Consider the following 26,409-nt stretch of genomic DNA (forward strand, 5'->3'; position numbering starts at 1 on the left):
ATTAGGAACCTACTCTGTGTCAGTCACTGTGTAGGCCAGGGGGGTACAAATATGAAATATGAACGATGTCTACTCAACACCAAGAAACCAACACTTGGTTAAGACTGTAAAGCATTAACATCAAATACGTATCGGAGATAAATACAATTTGTGGAAGAAAGCAGGACTAAGTTCATAACTGGAGTAAAGATGAGAGGAATCTAAAACAGCTGGAGGAGTATCACATTGAGGTAGGACTTAGGGCACAGGCTTTCAAATAACTGATGAGCAATTCCTCCTCAAAACTTTTCTCTCTTGAATAGACAGGACTTTCTTCCTAACTCTTACTGCTCTGTCTGTGATGAATATTCCCCCAAGAATTCAATATCGGTTCTCAAGTTTCCTCAGAGAGTCAGCAGAGCATAGTGAACAAAGCCTCTCCTCAAAAACTTCTTAGTTGTGTGACCCCCACACAAGTCAATCAACCTTTCAGACAGCTTCCTCATCTGTAAATGGTGACATGATACTCTAATATGACAAGCGCACCTCACACACAGGACTGTTGTAAACTGTTCTGCAGCCCTTAAAGCACCGCTGAAATATTCACTAGCATCGTGCTCTGAGACCTTTAGAGGTTCCCATGGCTTCCGATCTAACACGTATCTCTACCTCTGACCTCTTCTCTGGGTTCCCATCTCACATCCTCAGCTACTTGCTGACTGTTCCAAAACTCAATGTGTCCAAAAAGGAATTCGTTACTTGTGCCCCTCAGAACACATACTGACTTCCTTCTCCTGGCTTCTCTATTTTCTGTCACTAATAAGAATAGTTATTATGTTTAAAATCCCTCCCCAGCTCAACAAATAGAACGCAGATTCCTTAAGACCAAAAGACCTGCTCTCTTCAAAATTACTAATGATCTTCTTAGTTGCCAAGCCTCACTCTCCTTGATCACTGGGATGCTCATGTTGCTCTTCCTTGACATGCTCTTTTTCTCCTTTCCTACCCAATCTCTCTACGGTGCTCCAATCTCACATCTCCAGTAAACATCTTAAATATCCAAAACAGAGTTTATTTTCCTCCCCACCGACCTTGTTCTTCCCCCAGGGCAATCTTCCCTATTACTGTGGAGGTCAATACCATACTACCAGTCCCTCAGGCTGGAAACCTAGGAGTTATCTGGAATCCTTACCATCTATCTCATCCTCCACTCCCCCAACAATGCAATCTGTTACAAAGGCCTCACAATTTCACCTTTGCAACATCTCTTGAATATGCCTCCTTCTCTCCTCCGACACTGCTACAACTGGTACAGGCCCTCATCACCTCAAACCTTCATTACTGCAGTAGTCTGCTTCAAGTTTATCCCCACTCCAATCCACCCTCCATTCAGCCGCTGAGAGGATTTTACCTAAATCCTAAATCATGTCACCTCCCCACCCCCACCCCATAAACTCCTATTGCCACTAGAACAAATGCAAAATGTTATGATTGGTGTTTAAAGCCCTTTACAAGCTCAGGGTAATGATACTTGACCCCTCACTCTCCCTCACTCCACATATCTAAATCAGTCCCCACCAAGTTTAACTCCATATCTTTGGCAACCATTTACCTTTCTACTGACATGACCACCTTATACTTTAGGCATTACCACTCCCCCCAACAACAGTCTCCTAACTGGTGTTCTTCCTCAAGTCTCTTCCCTCTAATCTGTCACACAATAGTCACTTCCCTGTTCAATAAATTCCAGTGGCTCTCTAACATGTTCAGATGCAAATACAAATTCTACACTTGGCATTATGAGTCCTCACAAGCTGGATCCAACTTAATTTGCAGGTGTACTCCACGGTTACTTCCCAATCATGCATTCTCTGGTCCAGCTGAACTGGCTTTGCTTCCTTCACCCATGACATTTTTGTTTCCCATGCCTGGAAAGTCTTTCATCCTTCTACTTGCCTCTTAGAAGCTCTAGATATCTTCAAAGTTAAGCTTAAAGTACCACTTACTATAAGAAGGCTTTGATGATCTTTTCAGTTGCTACTGTCTGTACATACATGTTGAATGAATACATGTTGTTTGCCCAATAGAATGTAATCACCTTAAGGGTAAAGGCTGTTTCATTTTTCTTCTTGTAGGTCTAGCAATTGTTAAGTGCTTAATGAAAGCTTGTCAATTGATTAGGCATTTATAATATATTGGCTTGTTTGCACATGTTGTTCCCATTTTTTCTCAAAATTTCTCTAAGTCTCCTAGGTTCATCTCAAATACTGGTTCCTCGATGAACTCTTCCACTAACACCCCCGACCCTACACAGCTTAGTTCACTCATTCCTCAATTTACTTTGCATTATATTTAAATTTGTACATGTTGTATTCCCCCAGTAGGTGTGTTTCTTGAAAGCAGACTGTTTTTTCTCTTTGTATCACTAGTGGCTAGTATGAATGGAAAAAATATAATAAAAATTGGCTATGGGCTAAGTGCTGAAACATAAAAGTGGAGAGAAACTCCTCTCAAAGCACTCACAGGCCACATGTATAGGATTCAGCACCAAGTCGGATAAAGACTCTAATGGTCCAACGGGTACAGCAACAAAGCAGATAATCATGCATCTTTATTGTCATTTCCAGCGATAAAATCATATCTATTTTTGGTGATGAGCCAACTGACAGTGCCAAGGAATTTGGTGTCCAAAATTTTTTTTTGTGAGTCTTCAGTAGTTTTAGTTTTTGAAGAGGTTCCTGCTTTTTAGTAATAGAGAAATAGTTGCTAGCTCACAGATCCACAGGAGTCGTTTCATGGAGTGATAGCTATAAGGGATGGGCTGGAGGAGGGGACTGGTGGCTGGGGGGGAAGGGAGAGGGAGAAGGAAGGGGCTCTGGGTCTCACCTGGCTGTCAGTAACAATTCGTCAGTGCTGGTGAAGGTAGTGGTGGGGAGGAAGGTAAATCCTAACCATAGGAATTGCTTCCCTCAATAATAATTTGGGGCCAAGCTGGAGGTGAGGCATTGCTATTTCCAGGGCTCCTGCTCTCAGTGTCCTGGGCTATGTCCCTTTAGGACATACTGGAGGTGGTACCACTGATCTGATACAATTGGTGAATGCTGCCTCTTGTCTCTGTCTTAGGGTGCCCTTGACACTTCAGTTAGGCTGGTTTGCCTGAAACATACTGCAAGTAAGAGACAAAATAAATTTGCTAGCAAATTTTACCAGTTCTTATTATGTGTGTCATAAATTTTAGCTTCTATGAAATCTAAAATGGCTTAGAAATAGTAATGACCCAATTTATTTGTGCAATACTAATAACAATAATAATATTAGAAAATAACATCTTGATAGATTTCCATTTCAGGGATGGAGAGGTAAGCAAAGAGAAGCTAAGCACCCACACAGCAGGTCTATGGATTAGAGGTGATTTGCCTTAAAAGAATTTCGAATATTCACTTATTGTCTTCAACTTTACATTAATTATATTTCTCTTCCTTAAGGCTTAACAGCAATCTTAATTGCTAATAGTTCAAATTTGCTTAAAACCAATAGTTTCTCTCCTTTCAACTCAAACATATATTCCAGTTGCACTGCAAAAATGATCTATTAGTAATTAGCATCTATCAGTCAATAATCCTTACTATAGCAATTCAGCATGTATATAAATGAACTCATTATATTTTCTATCTCTTCCTCCTGACTTCAATATTTCTGATGCATCATATCTCATGCATCATTTTCTTTACATTTTCACTGTCACCACTCTGGTCCATTCTTTCCTTAACTTTCTCCTGGACTACTGCAACAAACTTATGACTGGTTCCCTGCCTAGTTTCTCTTTCTTCCAATTAATCTAATGTATTGTGTTAGAATAACTGTCCAAAAGTATAGCTCTGATTATTTCATTATCCTGTTTAAAAAACATCAGTGGTTGTTCACTGATAACAAAATTAAGTACATATTTGTTAGTGTGGCATTCAAGACCCCCACAGTTTGGTCTCAATCTACTTTCTTAGCCTTATTTCCCAGACGTCTTTCACTCCAACCTCATCAGTTCTTTGCATTTTTCTATTTCTGTGCCTTTGGTTATGGGTAGTTTTTCTATCTAACATTTCCACATTTCTCCCTGACAAAAATCCTTCCAATCCTTCCTTTCAGGCCCAGATCAAATATCTTTTCCTCTATGGAACAGTCCCTGAATCATGCTCTCCAGATGTGATCTTATTTATTTCTTTCTCACTTAAGGACCATATTTCTTTCCAAAGCTTCGGTATAATGGAAAGACTCTTGGACCAAGGAGACCAAGGTTCAAATCCTAGTTCTGACAACCACCTGGATGAATTTGGGCAAACAACCTCATATGCTGAATTTGTTTTTCTTATCTATAAAATGAGAAAAAAATACCAACATATCAATGTATAAGGTTGCTATAAGGAACAAATAAATGTTTAAATGTTTTTTTTTTTAATTTTGACACATTTTATAAAATGTCAACCACTAAAACAAATTTTTATTTAACTTTTTTCTATGGAAATCTTACAATACCTAATTTTTTCCACTGTATCCCTATCCCCTTCCCACCCTGATGGCCATCCCTTAAAACAAGTAACAACAACAAAAAAGAATTTAAGCAAAACTAAAAACCTTACGGAAAAAGTATGACATATGCATTGTTTCATACCCATAGTCTACCACCTTTGCACGAAGGGATGATATGCGTTGTCTTTTGGTTGCAAGCTTGGGAAATTCCAGGTCTATTTTAAATGATATACTGTAGATACACTACACTATGAAATCCTGTAGAACAGATGTGAGGGACTTTAATTCACTTTTTGCACCTCATATCATGCCTTGGTACCTGATTATTGCTCAGTGTTAATTGAATGGAATCTGGTGAAACTGAATCACTGTGCTTGGCACAGTTAAAAAAAAAAAAAACGAACCAAAACCCAAAGCATTTATATACACAGTAAAAGCGTTCCTTGCAAAATTAAGGATTCCTAAACATACAATTGGAAACAAAGTCCTAAAAGTTTCCTATGGAAACAAATTAATTTTGTTGAACCACAACCCAAACAAAAAAAATTTTAAATTAGGAATGAGATCTCTTTGCAATTTCCCATCCAAAATTATAAAAAGATATTTCCAAATGACAGACACAAATAAGAGCTACATTTTAGCAACTTTAGCCATTTTAGGCTAAGTCATTCTCCTTAATGAGAATTCACATCTTGGTTCTTTTTTACTTAAAAAATTACAAAGATTTTTATTAAGAAGAAGTGTTTTGAAAGTCCTTTCCATTTACACACACTCAGTTCTGGGATTTCTTAAGCCCGGAACATATACCAATTTAAAAGAAAGCATTTTCATGCATTTTAAAAACTATTTAGATTTTAACAGGCTGATTTCTATGGAATATAATTACTAAGTAACGTTAAATAAAGATAGATTAAAAAAATTAAAGATAGATGTATTTGGAAAACAAATACATATGCACCATCAGGGTCAGGAATCCAGAGCAACAGGGAGATGTTAATAGGCAGAACAGAAGTCTAACCTGCACATTTTTTTTTTTTTTTGCAGTTCAACAAAGTCTGACTTATAAAGAGTGGAGGGCATGCAGAATGAGAAAAGAGACAGAGATAAACAGAACGAACAATGGAAAAAATGGGACCACCTGCTATACCATCAGACCACAGTAACTAACAAAGCAGTATGTAGTGAGGGCTTAGTGATTAGTGTTATCTAAATGTTTTTACAGTGCAGTCAGATAGCTAGCAAGCTTCCCCACAAGAGAGAAAGATTGTACAATAGCTCCAGTTATGACTGACCATAAATAAAAAGTACTCAGGGATTATCTTTCACAAAATTAAAAAAGAATATCCATATTTTGTTAAGACATTATTATTTTTTTTATATATTTAGAATAAAACTTAGAGTAATGTTCAAGGAAAATCTCTTGCTTATGCATATAAGCTGTCCATCTAATAGGGAAACTTCATACTTATACTTACCATAATATAAGTTACTGTACTGGTACTATTGATAAAATCATTACAAATACTTGAGTATCTTATTTACTACACTTGGGGTGGAGAAAAAAATAGTTCTTAATAAGTCCAAGTTTTAGTACAATGTTTTGTGCACAGTAAGCTTTTAATAAATGTTGCTAACACCTTTTTGGGTGGTAGGGACAATATAATGATTACAGAATTGATATTGGAGCGGCAAAGCCTGAGTTTAAGTTTTGCTTCTGACACATAAATTGCATGACCTTGGCCAAGTCATTAACCTCTCAAAGTTCTAGATAATTCTCTAAGACTACACATTACAGAGAAGGTGCCAGCTTGAATGGGTAGTTCCTCAACTGGCAGCTTTATATTACAATGAAATAATTGGTTCCATTCCTACCTTTACTCCCAAATAAAGCCCAAAGGCTAGTAGTAAAATGGCTCAAAGGCAGGCTTTTAAAGTTTTCATTTTCATTTTCCCAATTTTGGAAATACTAATTATATGTAATTAAAAACTACAATCAAAACCAGCTGCTTCCCTTTATCAACTTCTTGAAACTCAATAATTTTACCTCAGTAAAAGAACAAAACAAGGCAACAGTTATAGATATTCATCCTGTTGTCTGATTTGCATCTGGTTAAGACATGGAAACTGGACGTCAACAATCTTGTCCTTCTCTAATAAGGGAAAACCAAGTTCATCGCTGGCAGTTAATACCAAGGAAGAAAAAGGAGTTCAAGATAGTTCTCAAGTCTGAGAAGTATAGGAGATGTCACGGTTTTCGGTGATAAAAGATAATGAACAAGACTTCAAGAGAGAAAAAAATGAATTTTCACTGTTTTTTAAGACTGCAATAATATATTTGAGCACAACAAAGGAGAAAAGGAGGAATGTAAACTGGGGGAAAGAGGAGGTCAATTAAAGATCTAACAACTCATATTTAGACAGCACATTAAGGCTTTTTTTTAAAACGGCTTTCCTCACAACAACCCTGTGAAGTAGGTCATGCACATACTATCTTCACCTTACATATGAGGAAACCAAGCCTCAGAGACTAAAAGGCTTGAGTCTATAGTGAAACATGTTAGAAGGTACGTTAACCAGGATCTAAACTCGGGTCTTCTAACTAAAAGTTCAGTTTTTTCCCTGCTGCTTTTCTATAGAAATAAAGATCGTTAAAGAGTACGACACAAAGGAATTGAATAACACACCTTAAATAGAAGGAAAACAAAAAAACAATACACAAGAAGCTTAAGGAGAAAAAAGAAATGAAAATCAAGAGTTCTGAGGGACAGGTTGAACTTCTGCACAGTCATGGGTTTCACATTTATAGTTTTGGCTTATTTGCACGTTGGACATCAATAATTAAATGGGAAATTTTGGACATTTATGGCATACTGCAGGAAATCGCAGATACTGTGCATATGTAAAGATAATGAAAAAGAAATTTAGCAAGTAATAAGTAAGCAAATACTGTATATTATTGATCTATTTTATCATTTACTACCCTAAATATACATACATAAACTTATTACAAACAGTTAAATTCTGTGACAAGTTTCAATGTGCTTAAGAACTAGGGCTTTGCATTTTCTTTGGGAATGCCTCCTGTCCGACTCTCTGTCATCCAGACTCAGTCACATGGTTTCCCCACAGGGCTTTTCAAAAGAGAAGGGAGTCTGTGAAGCACGTGTTGCAGCTATACTCGAAGCTAAGAAGGCTGTAAAGCGCCTAAGATGCTGATTTCTCTCAGGTAAGAACTACTACTTTTTTATGGGTGCTTTGTATATTAAATAAATATGATCAGAATTATTAAAAATAAAGATCTGGTGTGGGGCCTAGAGTTACTAATGATTTTTCACATTTGTAGGGATCCTGCACTCCAATACCCACAAATATCAAGGGGCAACTGTATAATGTTTTTAAAATTCCAGAAAATAAAACTGGCACAGGGAGAGAATTCAGGGTGCTTAAACTCAATGAGATGATAATAATGCAGCTCAAAGATCAAGTTGAAAATGATTTCAAATTATTTCAAATGAAGTAGAGGGACGCACATCAGTACCCAGGGCATGGCATAACTAACTAAACAGAATGGAAATGCAACAGACAGAAAAGTCAGCAAAGAGTGAGAAGGCAGGGAGAAAAGAACAACAAACACAAATAACCTAGAATTCCAAGACTCCCTATTTGACAAGAAACCCAAGAATGAAGGGAGTGCAGAAATTAGGCTCGGATACACCAGAATAAGTTCAAAACAGGCATATTACTTGTACATTCTCTCAGGGGAGAGTTCTTAACAAAGGGAATACAAGTGACCATAACAGATAAACTAGGTGATCTGGATTACAGAGAAATGGGAAGACTTTTGTATGAACAAATCTACGCCACAGGCTTCTCTTTAACCAGTGATTAGAACTCCCCAAACTGAAAAGTATTTTGGTTCTATGCTAACAAGTACATGGAGCAAGAGGTAAAGCTGAAGTAGGAGGCTAGAACTACATTGGGTTGCTCTTTTAATGCCTGGCCAAAGAGTACGGACTTTACTTAGTAGGTAATGGATTATCACGGAAGATTTTTGAGCAAAAAAGTGGGGTGCCTAGGCCTATACAAAAGGAAGATGAGTCTGGTAGAGTTACTGGGAAAGAGAAAACGTGGAAGCAGGAAAAACTGTGATAAGCTACTGCAGTAGTACAGAAGGCTGATGCTGTACGAAGCTGGTATTTGGGGAGGAACAGAAATAAGATCAGGGATGTGAACTGTTAAGGAGGTAGAATAAATCTGAAGAATCACTTTTGGGAACTGATAATTGATTAGATATGCCAGGTGAGGGAGAGGTAACAAGAGTCAAAGATATCACCCCAAAGTCTAGAAGAGGAAAAATGGGTATCACCAAATATAATAATGAAATTAAGAGGATAAGCAGTTTTAGGGGAAAAGAGGATTGATTTTGGACGTTTTGAGTCTCAAGTGTTGACAGGATAACCAGGTGGAGATGCCATGAACAAACGAAAATGTGTCTGAAGCACAGAAAGATCACAGCTGATAGTAAAGGAGAGAGAATACAGTTGAGATGTAAGTAACTTTACTCCTGTTCACACACTGCTTTAATAAACCCTTATTCCACCACAGCCAACCTTTCTGGATTTGTAAGTTCTTAGAGGGATACCTAACTACTTTATTCTCTTTGTACAGGACCTAATAGAGTAATGTATGTCATTTGATATTTACTAAATACAGGTAAGTCCTAAATGCTTTTAAAGCATGGTGGGATCCTATATTTTTTGTACCTTGCATTCAACTTTAACACTGCAAAGACGTGGTTTGTTCCACTAGAGGGGTCAAATACATGGCCCGCAACATTCTTGTGGACTAAACCAGATTAAAACGTAATTGGGAAATATTTAACAAAACACAAATATGACAAAATATAGACATTACATCTTAAAACTTAAGTCAATATGCACTCCAAACAGATCCTTGTATATGGCTTAGTGGCTCCATTTCTTTTGGCATCCACCACCACTCTTTTACAGAATACTATTGGTGAAAACTTTCATTTTCTGAAACTTTCATCAAAAATGCTCTTATTACACATGTAGATCCTGACTCCAGAGATGTAACATTTATAGTTCATCTAGCCCACCCCCTGCATTTTATAGATGAAGAAAATGAACTGCAGAGAGGATAAGAGACCTGCCTTAAGGTCACCTAGGTAAATAAGTGACAGAATCAAGATTTGAATTTGGATCCAGGAACATCCTGTGTAGGATTTCAAAGCAATCTTTCCATTATATTATGCTGCTTCTGTCTTTATGGGATTATTCTCACAAACATTTTGTTCAACTGATGGACACCTTATGTGTCTCACTAGAACCTGTGCAATGCCCTTTAAAAATATTTCTTAGTATTATGAACTTGATAGCAATCAATAAATAACATTCTGTAATCCAAAGAACTGAAAACTTTACTATGTGAAGTTTCCTTTTGAAAATATGTATTAATTTTAACTCAGTTCCAACACTGCCTTGCTTATCTGTGTCTTCACCTGCTTTTTTTTTCTGCTTTTTTCTATTTTAATATTTCATTGATGCTTTTTGGGGTGGGGGTAGGGGAAGAGACTACTAATATTACTCTCTAATTCTCCAAATCTCTACCCCTCTCCTTGGGGATAAAAAATATTAACTCTCCTGTGGAGCAAATGAATATAGTTAAGCAAAATAAATCTACATGTTAGCTATGTCTGTCTCCAGCCTTTCACTTATCTACCAAAATACAGGAAGCACAAGCCGTTGCCTGTCTGTTGGTTGCTGTACTGATCATAGCTCTTATCCTTCACTGTTGTTTTTTCCTATGTTATGGCTGTCATTGTACAAACTGTTCTAAATCACATCACTTTATTCTATCCATGCAAATATCAAGAGTTCTAGACAAAGGTTTCCAAGCGCAATGAGTAGATTGCCCATAAAGGATCTACGTGGTCAAGTGAGTGTATAGATTGTGCAGAACTGTAGTGTGAAGTGCAATCAATATCTGTGGAAGGAATACCCACCCATACCAATATGAACACATAAGCATCACATAATCTTCTTTGTTTTACAATGCACTATCTTACTCAGAAAATGTGACCAAGACACAAACTTGATTTCTGCCAATTTATTTAGGGGAAGAGAAGACAACGCATCTGTGTAGTGCCTATTTACAAATACCATCTCATCTGATCTTCACAACAACCCTCCAGGGTAGGCACTGTTATTTATCCCCATTTTTCAAATGAAGAAATGAAGGCAAACACAGGTTAAGTGACATTAAGTGGCTCAGATGTCTGAGGCCACATTTGAACTCAGTTCTTAACACCAAGCACAGTGCTCTATCCACTGTACCATCTACTCATCTAGGGATTTGAAAGTTTCCACTGATCCTCAAAGGGATTAAGGCAATCACTATCAAATGATTTCCTCTCTAAACTTCTACAGCACTTTGTACTGCCATATCACTCAGATGGCACCTCTGATTGTATGTGGCTTTGCAAAGTAGTTGTGTGTGTAGATGTCAGTGAGGGCAGCAGAAGCTTCTTAAATATATTTGTATTCTCCCACAGCTTGCTGTGAAATGCTGGAGGTATGAATGAACATATTATCTTAAACATTCTCTATAAATTGCAGGAACTAGTTTTCACAGAAATATTTATGTAATATATTCAAACATTTGTCAAATCTGTAGGAGAATCAAAATGAAAAAGCTCAATTGGAAATAATTCACAATTTTCTCCAAATAAAATGCTGATCCTTTGAAGATAAAACCTTTCAATTCTATACATCTAGACACAAGGTTGTCACCTCATGCTCTGAATTCTCTTGGTTATTATGTGATGATATAGAAAAAAATATTATAATTTTATAAGAAGACACTCTTCTATAAAGTCAAACACTGAATAATGAGATAGAAAGTTTGTGATGTGTCTATTCAAATTATTATGACTTGATGCAAATGCTTATTTTTTTTTACTAATTTTTTTTCCAATTTTAACATGTGGTTTCAAAATAAAAAAAGAAGACATGAAAACAGGCTGAAGAAATAAAGTTTCTAAAGAAATAGAAGTGAATGGCTTTTTTCTTTAAAAAAATAATAATCGGAACCTATCAGCCTAGTCATTTTTCCAGTTTTTTTTCTCCTTTAAATTCTAATTTAATAGAAGGCAGTGATCTGAGATCAGGTTTCTCATGTCTCAAACACTGGGATGGATTCCTACAGTACATGAACCAAAAAATAACATCACTTACCCACTGGACTATTTCCAGATCCATTTGGCACAGTGAGGTCTGCAGTGCTTAACATTCCACCTAATATTAAAATGAAGACACAAAGATTAGCTATTCCTATTTGTATTAAGCACTACCAGAACATTAAAAAAAATAATCTTGTAAGGAATCAACATTAAAACGTTTCAATACGAACTTTTTTGGAGAATATGCCTACGTGGGCATGGACATAATGCCCTAAATCCCCCTGAGGAATGATAGCAGACAACAATCATAATGAGAGGAGTAAGGGTAGGATAAAGAAAACAAAAGACAATTATTTCATCATATTATTCTCCTGTCTAGAAACTTACAATGATCCCCCAACTAAAATTCAATTCTAGATTTTATACCTTGCCATTTAAAAGTCCCCATATTCTTATCCTATCATGCCTATCCATAATTTTCTTAAATTAATCCCCAATTTTTGAGTATCTGCTTTGTGCGTGGCACTCTGTTAGGTGCTATGGGAGATAAAGGTAAGTATAAAACATGGTTCCTTGCCTCAAGAAAATCATTATATTTAGTTGAGGAAAAAAGACATATATTCCTGAATTTATTAACTAGACATAATCAAATCAAATGATGCAGAATTCAGAGAAAATAAAGTTATCTGTGACATGCATTTACAGGAGAAGAGAAATTTAGGTTGGACTTTGATGAATGGGAAGGATTTAGACAGGTATAGAAATTTGGGAGGGAGGAGCAAGGAAATTTCGTCCAGGCAGAGGGACTAATATGAGTGAAGTGAAATACAGGGGAAAATCCAGTAATATTCATCCATGAGAAGATCCTCTTCCAAAATGAACAGAACTTTTCCTCAATGCGACTCCATCAATCCAGTTAAGCTGGTCGCATTACTGTTCCCTGAATACAACTTTTTAAATCCTTAATGTCAAACTTTTGTTTACAGTTTTCCATCCACCTGGGGTAGCTAGGTGATACAGTGCTGGTCCTAGGGTCAGGAAGACCAATCTTGCTGAGTTAAAGTCTAGCCTCGGACACTTACTAGCTGTACGATTCTGGGCAAGTCACTTAACCCTGTTTGCCCAAAATGAGCTGCAAAAGGAAATGACAAATTACTCCAATAGCTTTGCCAAGAAAACCCCAAATGAGTCTGAAATGACTTATTATCCACCTGGAAGTTTCTTTAAAATCCCATCTATCCCTTTCAAAGTTCAAATGAAGGGCTGCTTTTCCACTTAGCAAGTCTACCTGATCTTTCCTATTCTTTATCTCATTCTTACCATCTCCTTTTTTTCATCCAACCAAATACTGCCTTAGGTTGTCATTTACTAATTGCAAATGTCACATCATTCCAATGACATGATAAATAAAATAATAAAGACAAAGACTATTTTTTATCCCTCTTAATACTTCTCCAAGAACAGTTCTTGAATTAAAGTCAAGGATAAAACTGAAGAACAATGATTCTAACTTACACTAAGCCAGTAAGGTGGGGAAGATGACTTGACTGTTGTCATGCAATACCAATCAGCTCTACTGCTACACTACCAAGACCATGAATGAAAAGTGAAAACAAAACATTACCTGTGTTGCCAGTACTTGGTGGTCTCTGAGGAGCTCCAGGTGATACATTTCTATGCATTGTGGGTGGAGAGAGCATGCTTGTGTCTGTTAATGATGAGCTGGCTGCCAAAGATGGGGATACAAGCGAACTTCCTGGGTTAGTGTAGGTCAAAGCATTGTGATTGGTGACTGGAACTGTAACTGACATTGAGAAATTCTGAGGTGGCAAACCAGGCTGGAAATAAAGGAGGAATGAAAGAGAAATTTCAGTTTTCATTTACATTTTAGCACTAACAAACTACTTAGTATACTTTGTTTCACAAGGTCTTTATAACATTTAAATGCAAAAGAATAGACATTAGCCCTATTTGATAGTTTTGCAAAAGCCTAATGTACAAACAATTTAAGTTATTTTTTTAAGTTCACCTTGAAAATGGCTATTAATTACAATGTTAATTTTTACAACAAATATTGACACAACTGAAAATCAAAAGCCAGAATACCTTTAGGTTAAAAGCAATTATGTGAAACAACACAAATAAAATAACAAGAAACATAACTATTTGCTACTAATCACCTTAAAGATAAAAGTTAGCCTAGATTTAACTCTTTATTTCTAAGTCTAGCTCAGGGTTATATGTCTGTTAGTAATTCAAATTATGACAGCATATGCATGTTATTTTCAACAGTCATGAAACACAAAGCAAAGAAAGCACCAATTACTAACTTGATTTTTTAAAAATCTTATAAAAAATATCAATATATTACATACTTAACATCATATGATCCTAGTTAAAATGAAATAATATATAGAAAATACACTTAAATAACAGGTAACCAATGGCAGATCAAATTAATAAAGAATTCCTTTTACTGTTCCATCTTTAAATATATTTCAACAAAGAAATTTGTTTGGAGAAAGCTTTAGGAAAACTACTCCATGAAAATTTATATACTATATATAAATGGTGTCCTTCATGACATGTCATATCTATTCATGTCAATTACTGGTCTTCTAGAGATATTCCTCCTTTTCTCTTTATTTCTTGAATTTTACCTCTAAAGATCCTATAAGAATTCTTTTTAACTATTATAAGAGTTACCTCTACCTCAGTTTTGAGAAGAAACTACTTTGCTTTCCCTTATCAACAAATCACTGTCAAGTCAGAAGAAAGTCAAAAGAACGCAAAGAAATTACAAACCCAGCATAAATCAGTTTACTGTAGAATTATATTAACTGAACAATAAGTTAGAAAGCAATAATGTGATGATTTTTTTTAACAAATAAAACTTTATTTTTGCGAAACTCGACACGAATTCACTAAGCCTCACAACAACCCTGTGAGGTAGGTATATAATGCTGTTATAATGAACAGATGTATTCTTGTACTGGTTTAACCAAAACAATGCTATTCATGATACCTATTTTGTGTGTGTGAGTGTGTGTGTGTGTGTGTGTATGTGTGTGTGTGTTTAAGGGAAACTAGATATTACGCCTATGGAAAGCATCTTAGAGAAAAAGCACTGATACTTGGCTTGGAAAAACTATCCCAATAAAATCCTAATACTGGGGCAAAAGGTAAGGCTCTGCCAGAAGCATGAATCTAAAGTTACAATAAACCTCTAAACACATTAACATTATATCACAAGATTATAGATTCAGTACTGGACAGTATTACAAAAAAAAGTTGTAATAAAATGCCACCAAATATGGTAATGTAAGGATCAGGTAATTTTTACAAAGCCCTAAAAAGGAAAATATCTTTACTATTAAAACAGCTAAGGCTCCTTTTAAATAATTAAAGGTTATACTTAGGCTAAATCCAAACACTAGATCTGAAGCTGCCAAAGCTCCATTTAAAGGCAGAGAGGAATAAGAAGGAAGTCAGTAAGGAAATAAAAAAGGGAAGAATTTCAATTTTATCTTTTCTACTTTAAGATATTAGATAAGTACTGTTCAAAAGAGTATGTGGTGTAGGGAGGTTGGGGGGGAAGAACCAAAAAGCAATTGGAGTTAAGTGACCTGCCCAGGGTCACACAGCTTGTAAGTGTAAAGTGTCTGAGGCTGGGATTGAACTCAGATCCTCCTGACTCCAAAAGAGCATTTTAAAACAATTACAAATTTTAAATTAAAAAGTCAATCAATCAAAATGAAAATTAGAACCTTCTTTCCAAAAGAAAAAAAAAGATTAGAAATCACTATCACAGACAAACACCCATGAACTTAACTATTCTTCCCCTACCCTATTTCTCAGCAGGGACCTCCCTATGGGCTGTCATTTATCTTTTCATTCTCCAGTGCCTACTAACATGGGCTGGCACACAACTAACAAATTTAAAAAGGAATCTCTGCTCCTTAACGAATGATTGCATGCTATTGCTTCTGGAGCGTAGCACTGAATACTAAAATAATAAGCTATATTTGTGAACATCTATCTTCATGCACAAGATAAAAGCACAAACCATACGTTAGTACTCACTGCGATTTTATGATTCCGCATCATATTATCAAATTCCTCATTTATTTTTTTATATTTTTCTTCTGTATGTGGAGTTAGCACATATGAAGTATCAGGGTCTGGGCTGTCGCACCCTCTGTGTTCCTTCTTGTTCAGAGCCTAAATAATGAAGTTAATAAAAAGGATCAACAAATAAAAAGTAAAGGTAAATGAAAGTACTTACAGGGCCTCGCTTGAAAATAAAATCACTATCTTCATTTAGTTTGCTGAATCTGTCCTCCGAGAGTGGACTGTGCTCAAAGTAATCGTCAGCATCAGGGCTCTCACAACCATTAAGGCCTTTCTTTCTTAACGTCTGAAATACAATTGGAGAATTCACACACAAATAATACTAACTTGCCATGACTTTTTGTTTATTTATTAAGAGAGCACAGACTGAACTACATTGAGCCACTGAAATGATTTTGAATGTACTCTAGTTTTCAAAAAAGGAACAAATTCATTAAGAATACCCAAGATAACCTTATTAAGTTGAATACCCAAGATAAGCTATTTTATAGTCAAGTAAAAATTTCATAATTAAATTAGTTTTTTCCTTTTCTAACTACTTAGTGAATATTACATTTACATATGGCTCTGGCAGTTTCTACTGCCTATATGATGGGCCCTAATGGATTTTATTATCATGATAGTTGGATGAACAGGAATTTATAGAGCAAAAATGGAAATGTAAAAAATGGTCCTTTGAAAAGATTTATTGTTGTTTTTTCAACCATTGTATTTCTATAATAAAATAACCATTTCAGTGATATATTATTCTACCTTTCTAATCTTCTTATAATTTACTCCTCTATACCTACTCTAATATCAAGCTACATCAGCCTACTTGCATTTCCATAAAAGATACTTCATCTCTTGTATCTATAATTGTTAACTGGCTGTCCATCATGCCTGGAATCCTTTTCTTCCTGACTTCCACTATTTCCGTAAGGACGAAGTTAAATCCTACCAGTTTCAGGTTGTCGTCTCCCCTCCCCCCCTTCATTTTGTTCCAGTTATTTTCCATTTACAGTGTATGTACACATACACAGAGACAATGTAAATGGACAGTTATGTGTGTACACATACATTTTGTCATGTTTCATTTACATTGCTTGTATATGTATACATCATTATTTGCACACTTTCTCATTAAAATCTAACTTGAAGGCAATATTTAGGGCCATATTTTTGCCTTTCAAAGTATTCCCTGTACTTAGCACAGTGCCTTACACATAGTAACCTCTTAATATATGCTTATTAACTAAATGATTTGTCTATGAAAAGAGCATGGATTACCCAATCAACCTCTTCTCTACTCCAACAACGACAACAACATACCATGGTAGTACATTAATTCCAGTCTAAATTTTAACTCTAAAAATTTTATTTTTAAAGTGACACTGAATAAAAATGTAAAAATATATATCAACTAACTTCATACTCAAGTGATGAAAAATACTACATAGAACATTTGTACATAAAATAATTACTCAAAACATAACTACTTGTTTTTGTAGCTCTTTTTACATATCTTCTTCAATGCTTTGATGGTGTTATTGGCTTGCCCACTGGATTTTAATTCTTGTTTACTGAATGTAACTCAGTATCCCTAGTGACACACTGTCACCTTGGAGCACTAACTACTGGCTTCAAAATAAATACTTTTAAGTGACCTATTAAATTTTTTAAAGGGATAGAAAACGTGGAAATTTTCTCATTCTTTCTTCTCAACTTCCTCTTCTAAACAATCTCTCTGATTTTCTAACCCAGCTGGGTCTATTTTTTGGCAGAATTACTTGGTTAAACAATTTATGTAATTCTGAGACTTACATGTTATCCTGACCATGGAGAGAACATAATATAAAGTACATAAGATTTTTCAAGAAAGTCTAGCAGAATTTGTTTTGTCACCGAATAAATTTCTGGTCAAGCTAACCTAACTGTAAGCTTTTTAATAAATTAATCTATTATTTATTTTACTCAAGATTTTTTAACAATTTATAATAACAAAAGTAGTTGAATCTATCTCTTAAATACATTATCTTCATGATGCTTTCCTTGATAATTTTTGTTCTGAGAGAGGCAGGAACATGAGCATTAAATTCTGGAAATTTTTACTTAGGATTTCTACTAGTGAACTGTTTATTTGATTTCATAATGGCAACACTGGCTATAAAATAAAATCCTCAAAGATCATAGATCATCATCAGTATAGACATAATTCCTTCTCAAATTACTTGGCATATGCTATGTACCATCCCACACACAGAGCTAAAATGTAATGACTAAATCAGCACATGGCAAATGCTACACCTGTTTCTCCCACACCTGTCATTACACTAAGCTCTTCGGGTCTAACCAATCATGTGAACATTTATTTGGTCTTTGCCATAAAAGGACCTGTTGTGTAGGACACTGAAACTGAAGGTCGGGGAGTTATCCTCTCTACTCTTCTCGGCAAGTTCTGCTTGCCAGTTCTCTGCATACTGATATCAGCAAGAAACATGTTAACACTTAACAGACCGGCTCCCAATAAAACCTTATAACTTACACAGACCTATAAACAAAACACAAGAAGTCAGCAACAACTGGAGAGAGATTCTATACCAAAATATATATCCTTCTAAAAATAATAAAGTATTAAAATTTAATCTGATGAAAACATTTGCTTGAATTATGCTGCATTTTCTAGTTTATCTGTTTTGTCAGTGAAAAATATTTGCTTTCTACTTTTAGTCTGAATTCTTTAGATGCTTTCTTCACTGATCGTCATTTAAAGAATTATATTGTTCTTTTTGAGAATGCTAAAAAAAATCATTACACGTGAATAAAAAATGTGAAAGCTGAATTCCACATATAAGCTAAAAATTTTAATAATTAAGAAAGTCTTTGAATTTTCAAAAACCCTATATGTGATATTACACTATTATTAGTAATATTACAGCATTTCTTCAATGAATGCATATGATTTTTATTCTAACAAAGGTAGGGTTAACTCTGCTTTTACTTAGGAAGAAGAAAAATATTGTAGTATCTACAGCTCAAGTTTCTGGAAATTCTCACTGCAGATGGGGTTCCTGTCATTGCCAGAGAACTTAAGAGGTTGGTGCACTATTGGAGATAACAAGTTAATGTCCTAATGTCTGATATCCAACTTGTTTCCTTATCACCAAAACAGTGACTATTGCTTTGAGGACTCAACTACCATAAAAGACCTTTTCTGTCTTCTTTATCATTACCCAATAGCATAATAGTAAAAATTTCTCCAGTGTGGCTGGTCCTAAGAAGTGGAATGCTGCAATCTGTTGACAAGGCCAGGCGAGGCCTAAGGGACACAAGACAGCTTTAGGTTTTTCCACTCACTAGGAAGTTAAGCATAATAGGCTCTTGCTCAATGAAGAATAAGGAGAGAGAATGTTCTTAATCACTGAGGATATAGATGATTTGAATGGTGGAAATATCCATTAAAACAAACCAGTAGCAACTTATGCTTTCTCTATGGCTAATAATGGTACCTTGTAAATGCAGTAAATATTGTTTCTAAAATAAATTTGTGCTAACAGATGATATTTTAAAAATGTTTCAGTGAAGTTTAGATACAGTTGGGGGGAAAGCCACATAATAGTTCAAAAGAATTTAAACACTGAGGGGCTTCTATAATTTAGAATGATTTGCTCCAATTTTTCTTAATTGTAATTATTATGAAGTATACATTACAAACTGCTGAAGGGATATATTGTGAAGAGCAATTAAATGATTAATCAATCTCAGCTGACTTGACAATTATTTAAACTCCTCTGCTAACAAGGTAGCACCATATTTAGATATTTTAATGTTATTTGCAACTTTGTTTATAAAAAGTCTCAAAAATTCAATGCAGTGAAATGTCTTATTAAACAACAAAAGTCTCGCAGACAATTTTTAAAATTTCCCAATGGTCAGTCAAGCATTATCAAAGAAAAAAATTTTAGTTTTCACACACGAAAAATTAAATGTCTATAGTTAAAGTTCCTATTTCAGAGAATTCATCTTAGAGCATCTACTCCAACCCCCTAAAGATAAAGAAACTACCGACCACAGAGATGAAGTCACTTACCATAGATCACAGAGCTAGTAAGGGCTCGCAGAACCAAGACTTAAAAATGATATTCTGATCCTCCAAGTCCAACTACACCTTTCTATCCTTGTGGCTTCTTCCTTTTCCTCTTACTCATCATGTCTCTGGACAACATAAGTACTTTCTCTATTACTACAGTTTACGAAAGAAAATGTAACTTTCAAAAAAGTTAGAGAATGAACCTCTTTTATTTATAAAGACAGATTATTATAGGCACTTTATTAATAACAGCATTGACATGAGTAAACAAAAAAAAAACCTACCTCGCTAGTAATGACTGTTGAGACAACGGAAAATAAATAAATGCAAGAAAAAAATTTTAAGTTTATTTTCAATGATGAAAAAAAGTGGATATCACTAGAGCAGTGATTTTGATGAACTTAACATTAAATAAACACCATTATTATGGCACATCTACCACAGAATCATAACTTTAGAAGTAGGAGAGAGCTGGAAGGTCCACTTCGACCTCCTTCGTTATGTGACTGAGGAAACAAGAGAAGTTAGGTGACTTGTGTAAAGCATTAAGTGACAGAGCTGAGATGTAAACCCAGGCTCTGACTCCAAACCAAATACTCTTTGTATTTGAGATGTTCTGTCCTTCAAGGCACCAATGGACAGAATCCATGTGCTAAAGGACAATAATTATAAAACCAGACAGAGACTACCAGAACTGGAGGGAATCTTACAGCTCATTGAACTCTCTCATTTTATAGATGAGAAATTCAAAGCCTGTCGAGGTTAAATGATTTGTTCAAAGTGGTGGTGCCAGGTCTGGAGCCCAGGTATTTTAACTCTAAAAAAACATGTTGTCTGTACAAATCTTGTAACACTGCAAAGAAATAGCAGCCATGTGAATAAATTATGTACAACATCATCTTCTCTTCTTCAAAGAAAGGCAGTGATTCCCTTACAGGGGATCCCTCTTCTGGAGGGATCCAATCTTCTTGCTGGGAAGTTATCTTTAGTTTATTTGAAATCTCAGCTCAAGAGTAAAAAACAAGATAAAACCTCCAAGTTCTATTCATGCTCTACTCTCTCACTAAGTCAGTTTCTTCACCTATAAAATGAGAATTTGCATTACTTATCTTTCAGAGTTGTGGGGAAGAGTTTTATAAAATGTAAAGCACTACAGTCAAACAAGAAGGATTTATTAAATGCCTACTGTGTGCCAGGAACTGGTGATACAAGTACAAAGAATGAAACAATCTCTACTAACAAGGAGCTCATATTCTTATGGGAGAAAGTTATTTTTATATATGTAATGTACATATTATACATAATACACATGCATATATAAATGCATATGATATAAAGTGAATAAATAAATATGAATATATACTTTCAGAGAGACATGAGGGGTAGCAATCAGGAAAGGCTTCACGTAGAAGATGATGCTTGAATTGTCCCTAAAAGCAAGAGACGATCAGTTGGGGAATGGCTGAACAAGTTGTGGTATATGAATGTAATGGAATACTATTGTGCTATAAGAAATGATGAACAGGAAGACTTCAGAGAAGCCTGGAAGGACTTATATGAACTGATGCTGAGTGAAAGACGCAGAACCAGGAGAACTATGTACACAGCAACAACCACAGTGTGGGAGGAATTTTTCTGATAGACTTAGTCCTTCACAGCAACACAAGCACCTAAAACATTCCCAATGGACTCTTGAGGCAAAATCCCTTCCACATCCAGAGAAAGAACTATGGAACTGGATTGCAGAATGAAGCAGACCATTTTCTCTTGTGTTATGTTTTATTTTCATGGTTTCTCCCATTCATTTTAATTCTTCTATGCAACATGACTAAGGTGAAAATGTATTTAATAAGAATGTATGTGTAGAACCTATATAAGATTGCACGCCATCTTGGGGTGGGGGGGAAGGAGAGAAGGATGGGGGAAAAATCTAAAATATATAGAAGTGATTTGTAGAAAACTGAAAACAAATAAATTAGTTTTAAAAAGCAAAAAAAAAAGCAAGAGACAGACTCTATGAGGCACATGGAAAAAGGTAGAAAATTGTAGGTATGATGCACAGCCAGTGTAAAGTGGAGAGAGACAAGTTTGGCTGATCGCAGAGAGGGGGAACAAAATGTACACTGAGGGCAGAAAAGCTGTGAAGCGTTTTAACCGTCAGAGAGGAGTTTATTGCCACTGAAGATGACTGAGTAGCAGAATTTCAGCCACCTAAAGTTCAAGCCCAACCATGTCCTCACCCTTCTCCCTGACATAATAAACTCCAATGGCTCTCTACTGCCTCCAGATCAAATACAAGATCATTGTGTTTGATGTTTACAGTCCTTCCTAATGTACCCTCCTCCTATCTTTCCAGTCTTCTTACATTTTCTTCCTTGCTACTTACTTTTCAATCCGGTAACACTGGCCTCCTTGCTGTTCAATGAACAAGAGACTTCAGCTCATAAACTCTGGGAATTTTCTCTGTCCATCCTACATGACCAGAATGCTCTCATTCCCCATCTCTGGTACTGTCTTCTGTTATGTCCCAACTAAAATCCTATCTTTTACAGGAAGTCTTTCCCAATCCCTCTTAACTGTAGTGCCTTCCTGTTCTTAATTACTCCCTATTTATTCTGTATTACATTGTGAACTCCTTGAGGGCTGAGACTTTTTTTTTACTCTTCATATCCTCAGCAGTTAATATAGTGTCTGGCATATAGTAAGTAATTCATAACTCTTTACTGACTGATTTGCATGCTCTCAGGCTGGCACAATGGCCTACATGAGCAGATATTCAACAAATGATTATGTGGATTTATGATACTACAAAATGTAAGAGCAAAAGACATCAAGTAATAATTCTGCGGCTCCATATTCAGATTTTCCAAAGCAGAAAGCAACAAGTTTATACTTCTGTCAAAAATCAATGTGTTTGAATAATATAGTAATCTGATGTAATTACTGCACTGCGTTTATACCTCGACTGATATTTTGAAAACTGTACAGAAGATATCACATCCTGCAGTATGACAGGGCAGCAGTGATATCATGCATGGCTAATCCTCTTTTCATAATGCAACATTTTTGACAAGTTAATTGCCAAAATTTCTGAATGTGGACCTTTTAAGATAAGCACAACTGCTGCACAGCCTTCGCAGAGGGAATTTCCTCATGGGAAGTTCCCTATATTGTAGTATTCTAGGTCAGGAGCAAAAAAAAAAAAAAAAAGATTTTTCCTAGTCTCTGAAGGCAATTCACAAAACCCAAAGGAAAGAATTTATAATTAAATAACATGCCAATAATAGGTTGGTGCATACACACATATATACATATATATGTACCTCTAAGTGTGGGAGGTGCAGAGGAATCTGCTTCTGAAATTATCACTTGGAAACAAGTGAAAGAAAAATCAAGATTTTTGGGGAGTGAGTTCATCTAAGTAAACCAAATTATATGGGTTTTAAAACAGTTAATATTTGGTTAAAGAAATAACACCCTGTTAGTCAGGGAGAACTATAGTCTCTGAAAAATTAAAGATATGTATTACTCAATGAGCAACAAAAGGATGGTAAATGAGAGCAGGCTACAATATATAACAAATATAGCACATCAAAGAAGTACAGGAGTGAAGAATGCCATTAGGGAATTGGGGCTGGTTATATGTCAAGGTTAAAAATAATAGGTAAACAGCTTGAGTGCTCCACTGAAATGACTGAAAAAGTAATGAAAACACATTTGGTGGATCCCTTGTTCAGACTTGGGTAAAGACGTGGACAAGAGTTGTGTACAATGGACAAATATGGATGAGCTGTAATCTACATAATTAGAAAAATAACAAACTCCTAGATTAATGAAATCATCAATTCATTTGAATATTTAGTTTCCTATTTTATCTAATTCTTTAATAGGATTTCTTCTATTTTGCTTATTTAGATTTATGTTCTAATTTTTAAAACTGCATGCTCAGTCTTTTAATTTTTTTGTTTTTATTTTGTTAGCATATTTCTAAGAGGTTTAAGTTTTCCTAAGGACTCTTTTAGCTGTGTCACAGAAATTCTGGTGTGTTGCCTCATCATTAAAATTCTTTTTTACCTAGTTATTGTTTGATAACATTCTTTGACACGTTCATTCAGGGTACCAATATTGTCTTCATTTAGGTCTATATCTTGTGTTTATGTTCTCTACATTAGTATTTTTATTAAATTATGATTTGTAAAAGATGCTTAATTTTTTTACATTTATTTATAATTTCTCCGTACCTTATGACATCATCTATTTTTAAAAACAGTTCTATGTGGTACTGAGAAGTGTACTGTCATTAATATTCCCATTCAGAAGATGTGTGAAGAAAAAAAAGGCTCTATTCTAACAGCTGATTAAAGAAATTTTTTTTCAATAGCTCCTAAGACACTCCTAGAAAAGGCCATCACTTTTTTTCCTCTCACTCTCTCAAAATCTGGCTTTCAATCCTGTCATTCCACCAAAACTGCTCTCTCCAAAGTTACTAATTATCTCCTAGTTGCCAGATCGAAAGTTCTTGTCTCTATCCTCATTCTCTTTGACCTCTCTGCAGCCTTGGAAACAATCACTCTTCATTTCCTTGATTATCTCTTCTCTCTAGTTTTTTGAACACCACTCTTTCCACCGAGCGTCTGCTCCCCTATGTCTCCTTTGCTGGATCTTCTTCCAGATCATGCCATCTAACTGCAGGTGTCCCTTAGGGTCCTCTTCTCCCTCCTCATCAGCTATCATGATGAGATACCTATCCTGACGACTCTCAAATCTACTTAACCTGCACCAATTTCTCTGTGGAGCTCCAGCCTCACATCTCTAACAGCCTTTCAGACGTCTCCAACTAGATGCCTGATAGATAGCTTAAATTTAGTATGTCCAAATAAGAACTGATCACATTTTCCCCCAAACCTTTCCCCGCTCCTACCTTTCCCAGTATGGTAGAGAGCAACACTATCCTACCAGTTTCCCAGGCTTGCAATCTAAGAGTCATTCTGGATTCTTCACTAACACCCCCCATATCCAAGTTGTTGCTCCCTTCTCTTTTCAGACACTGACACTACTCTCTCATCACCTCACTCCTAGACTGTGGCAATATCCTGGGGGTGGATCTGCCTACCTCAAGTGTCTCCCTACTTCAATTCATCATCCATTCAGCTATTAAAGTGTTTTCTCTAAAACTGAGGTCTGATCACGTCAGCCCTATCTTCCCACCCAACAAACTAGAGTGAATCTTACTGCTTCTCGGAGCAAATGCAAAATATTCTGTTTGGTATTCAAAGCCCTACAAAAGACTACCCCTGCCTCGCATAGCTTTCTAGTCTTCTTACACGTTCCTCCGCACCACATAAATGTTTGATCCAGGGACAATGGCCTCTGGGACGCTCTAGAACAAGTTATTCCATCTTTCAGCTCTGGACATTTTCTCTGGCCATTCCCCATATGACTGTCTCTCTGGCTTCTTTTAAGTTCCAACTAAAATTCCACTTTCTACAGGAAACCTCTGCTAACTCCTCCCAATCCCAGGGCTTCTCCTCTTTTAATTACTTCTGATCTACGCTGTATAGACTTGCTGTCTCCTCTATTAGAATTTAAGCTTCCTGAGGTCAGCCATTGTCTTTTGTCCCTGTTTGTGACCCTGGTGCTTAGTGGCTGGTACCTAGGTAGGCACTTAATAAATGTTTAGTAAGGAAACTGACAGGCTTAAGAGTTAAGGTTTAAAAAAATATTCATTAAGAAAAAAAACACAAAACACCTTAACATGAAGGGTAAAAAACCTCTACACAGGCTGATGGTTGATTTAAAAAAAAAAAACTGTGCAAGAAGAAGGCCTTCCCTCTTAACGAAAAGGCCTCAACTAGGGCTCTCTTACCCGAGGAAGATTTAAATCATCTTAGATTTGAGGATTAAAGAGGATGTAATGATAAAATGAGTATTAAAGAAAAGGCCTTTTCTTTCTTCAACCAAAGGGACTTCAACTAAGGCAGATCATAAAAGAGAACTTCAGTGCATATGGTGAAAGAAAAGGCCTAATGAAAAGGGGTAAAGGAGGGAAAGAAAAAGCCTTCATCTTGACTTGATTCCTATAATAGGACAGACCTAGAATTCAGCTCAAGATTTCACCAACAAGAGTGAGTAAAGCTGAATAACTATTTAAATACAGGACTTTTATGATGACAAGTTTGATTAAGACACAAGCCTAGAAAAGTATGACTGAAAAATACCTCAGGGAAAAAGTAGATTGCTCATAAAAATTAGAATTCTTTCAAGAAAATGATGCAAGAAATTTTAAAAAGATATAAAATGAGAGCTACATCAAAGAGAAATAGAAAAAGGAGCTTCACTAAAACTGAAAAGAAAAAGTATAAAATTTTAACCTAGTAGTAATAAACTGCCTACAAAATAAAAATGAAGCAAATGAAAACTAATGAATTCAGAAGACAAATAAGAATTTTTAAAACAGAATCAAAAGAATGATAAAGAAGAAGAAAATTTAAGATATCTCATATCA

General features: G+C 35.6%; 1 protein-coding gene across 6 annotated transcripts in view; it reads right to left on the minus strand.

Moving 5' to 3' along the window:
• MEF2A (myocyte enhancer factor 2A) overlaps positions 1-26,409 on the minus strand; it is a 200,799-nt gene that overhangs the window by 26,649 nt on the left and 147,741 nt on the right. For 3 of the 6 annotated variants that reach the window (XM_072617018.1, XM_072617014.1, XM_072617003.1), the window contains 3 exons: positions 15,788-15,925; positions 13,329-13,542; positions 11,760-11,819 (listed from right to left, as the gene is read on the minus strand). In XM_072617018.1, coding sequence (XP_072473119.1) covers positions 11,760-11,819; positions 13,329-13,542; positions 15,788-15,925 — 412 coding nt within the window. Of the gene's footprint in view, positions 1-11,759; positions 11,820-13,328; positions 13,543-15,787; positions 15,926-15,989; positions 16,122-26,409 lie in introns of all 6 variants that reach the window. The other 3 variants (XM_072617016.1, XM_072617009.1, XM_072617017.1) reach the window with 2 other exon arrangements.

This window comes from Notamacropus eugenii, chromosome 1 (genome assembly GCF_028372415.1).
Source record: "Notamacropus eugenii isolate mMacEug1 chromosome 1, mMacEug1.pri_v2, whole genome shotgun sequence".
NCBI lineage: Eukaryota > Metazoa > Chordata > Mammalia > Diprotodontia > Macropodidae > Notamacropus > Notamacropus eugenii.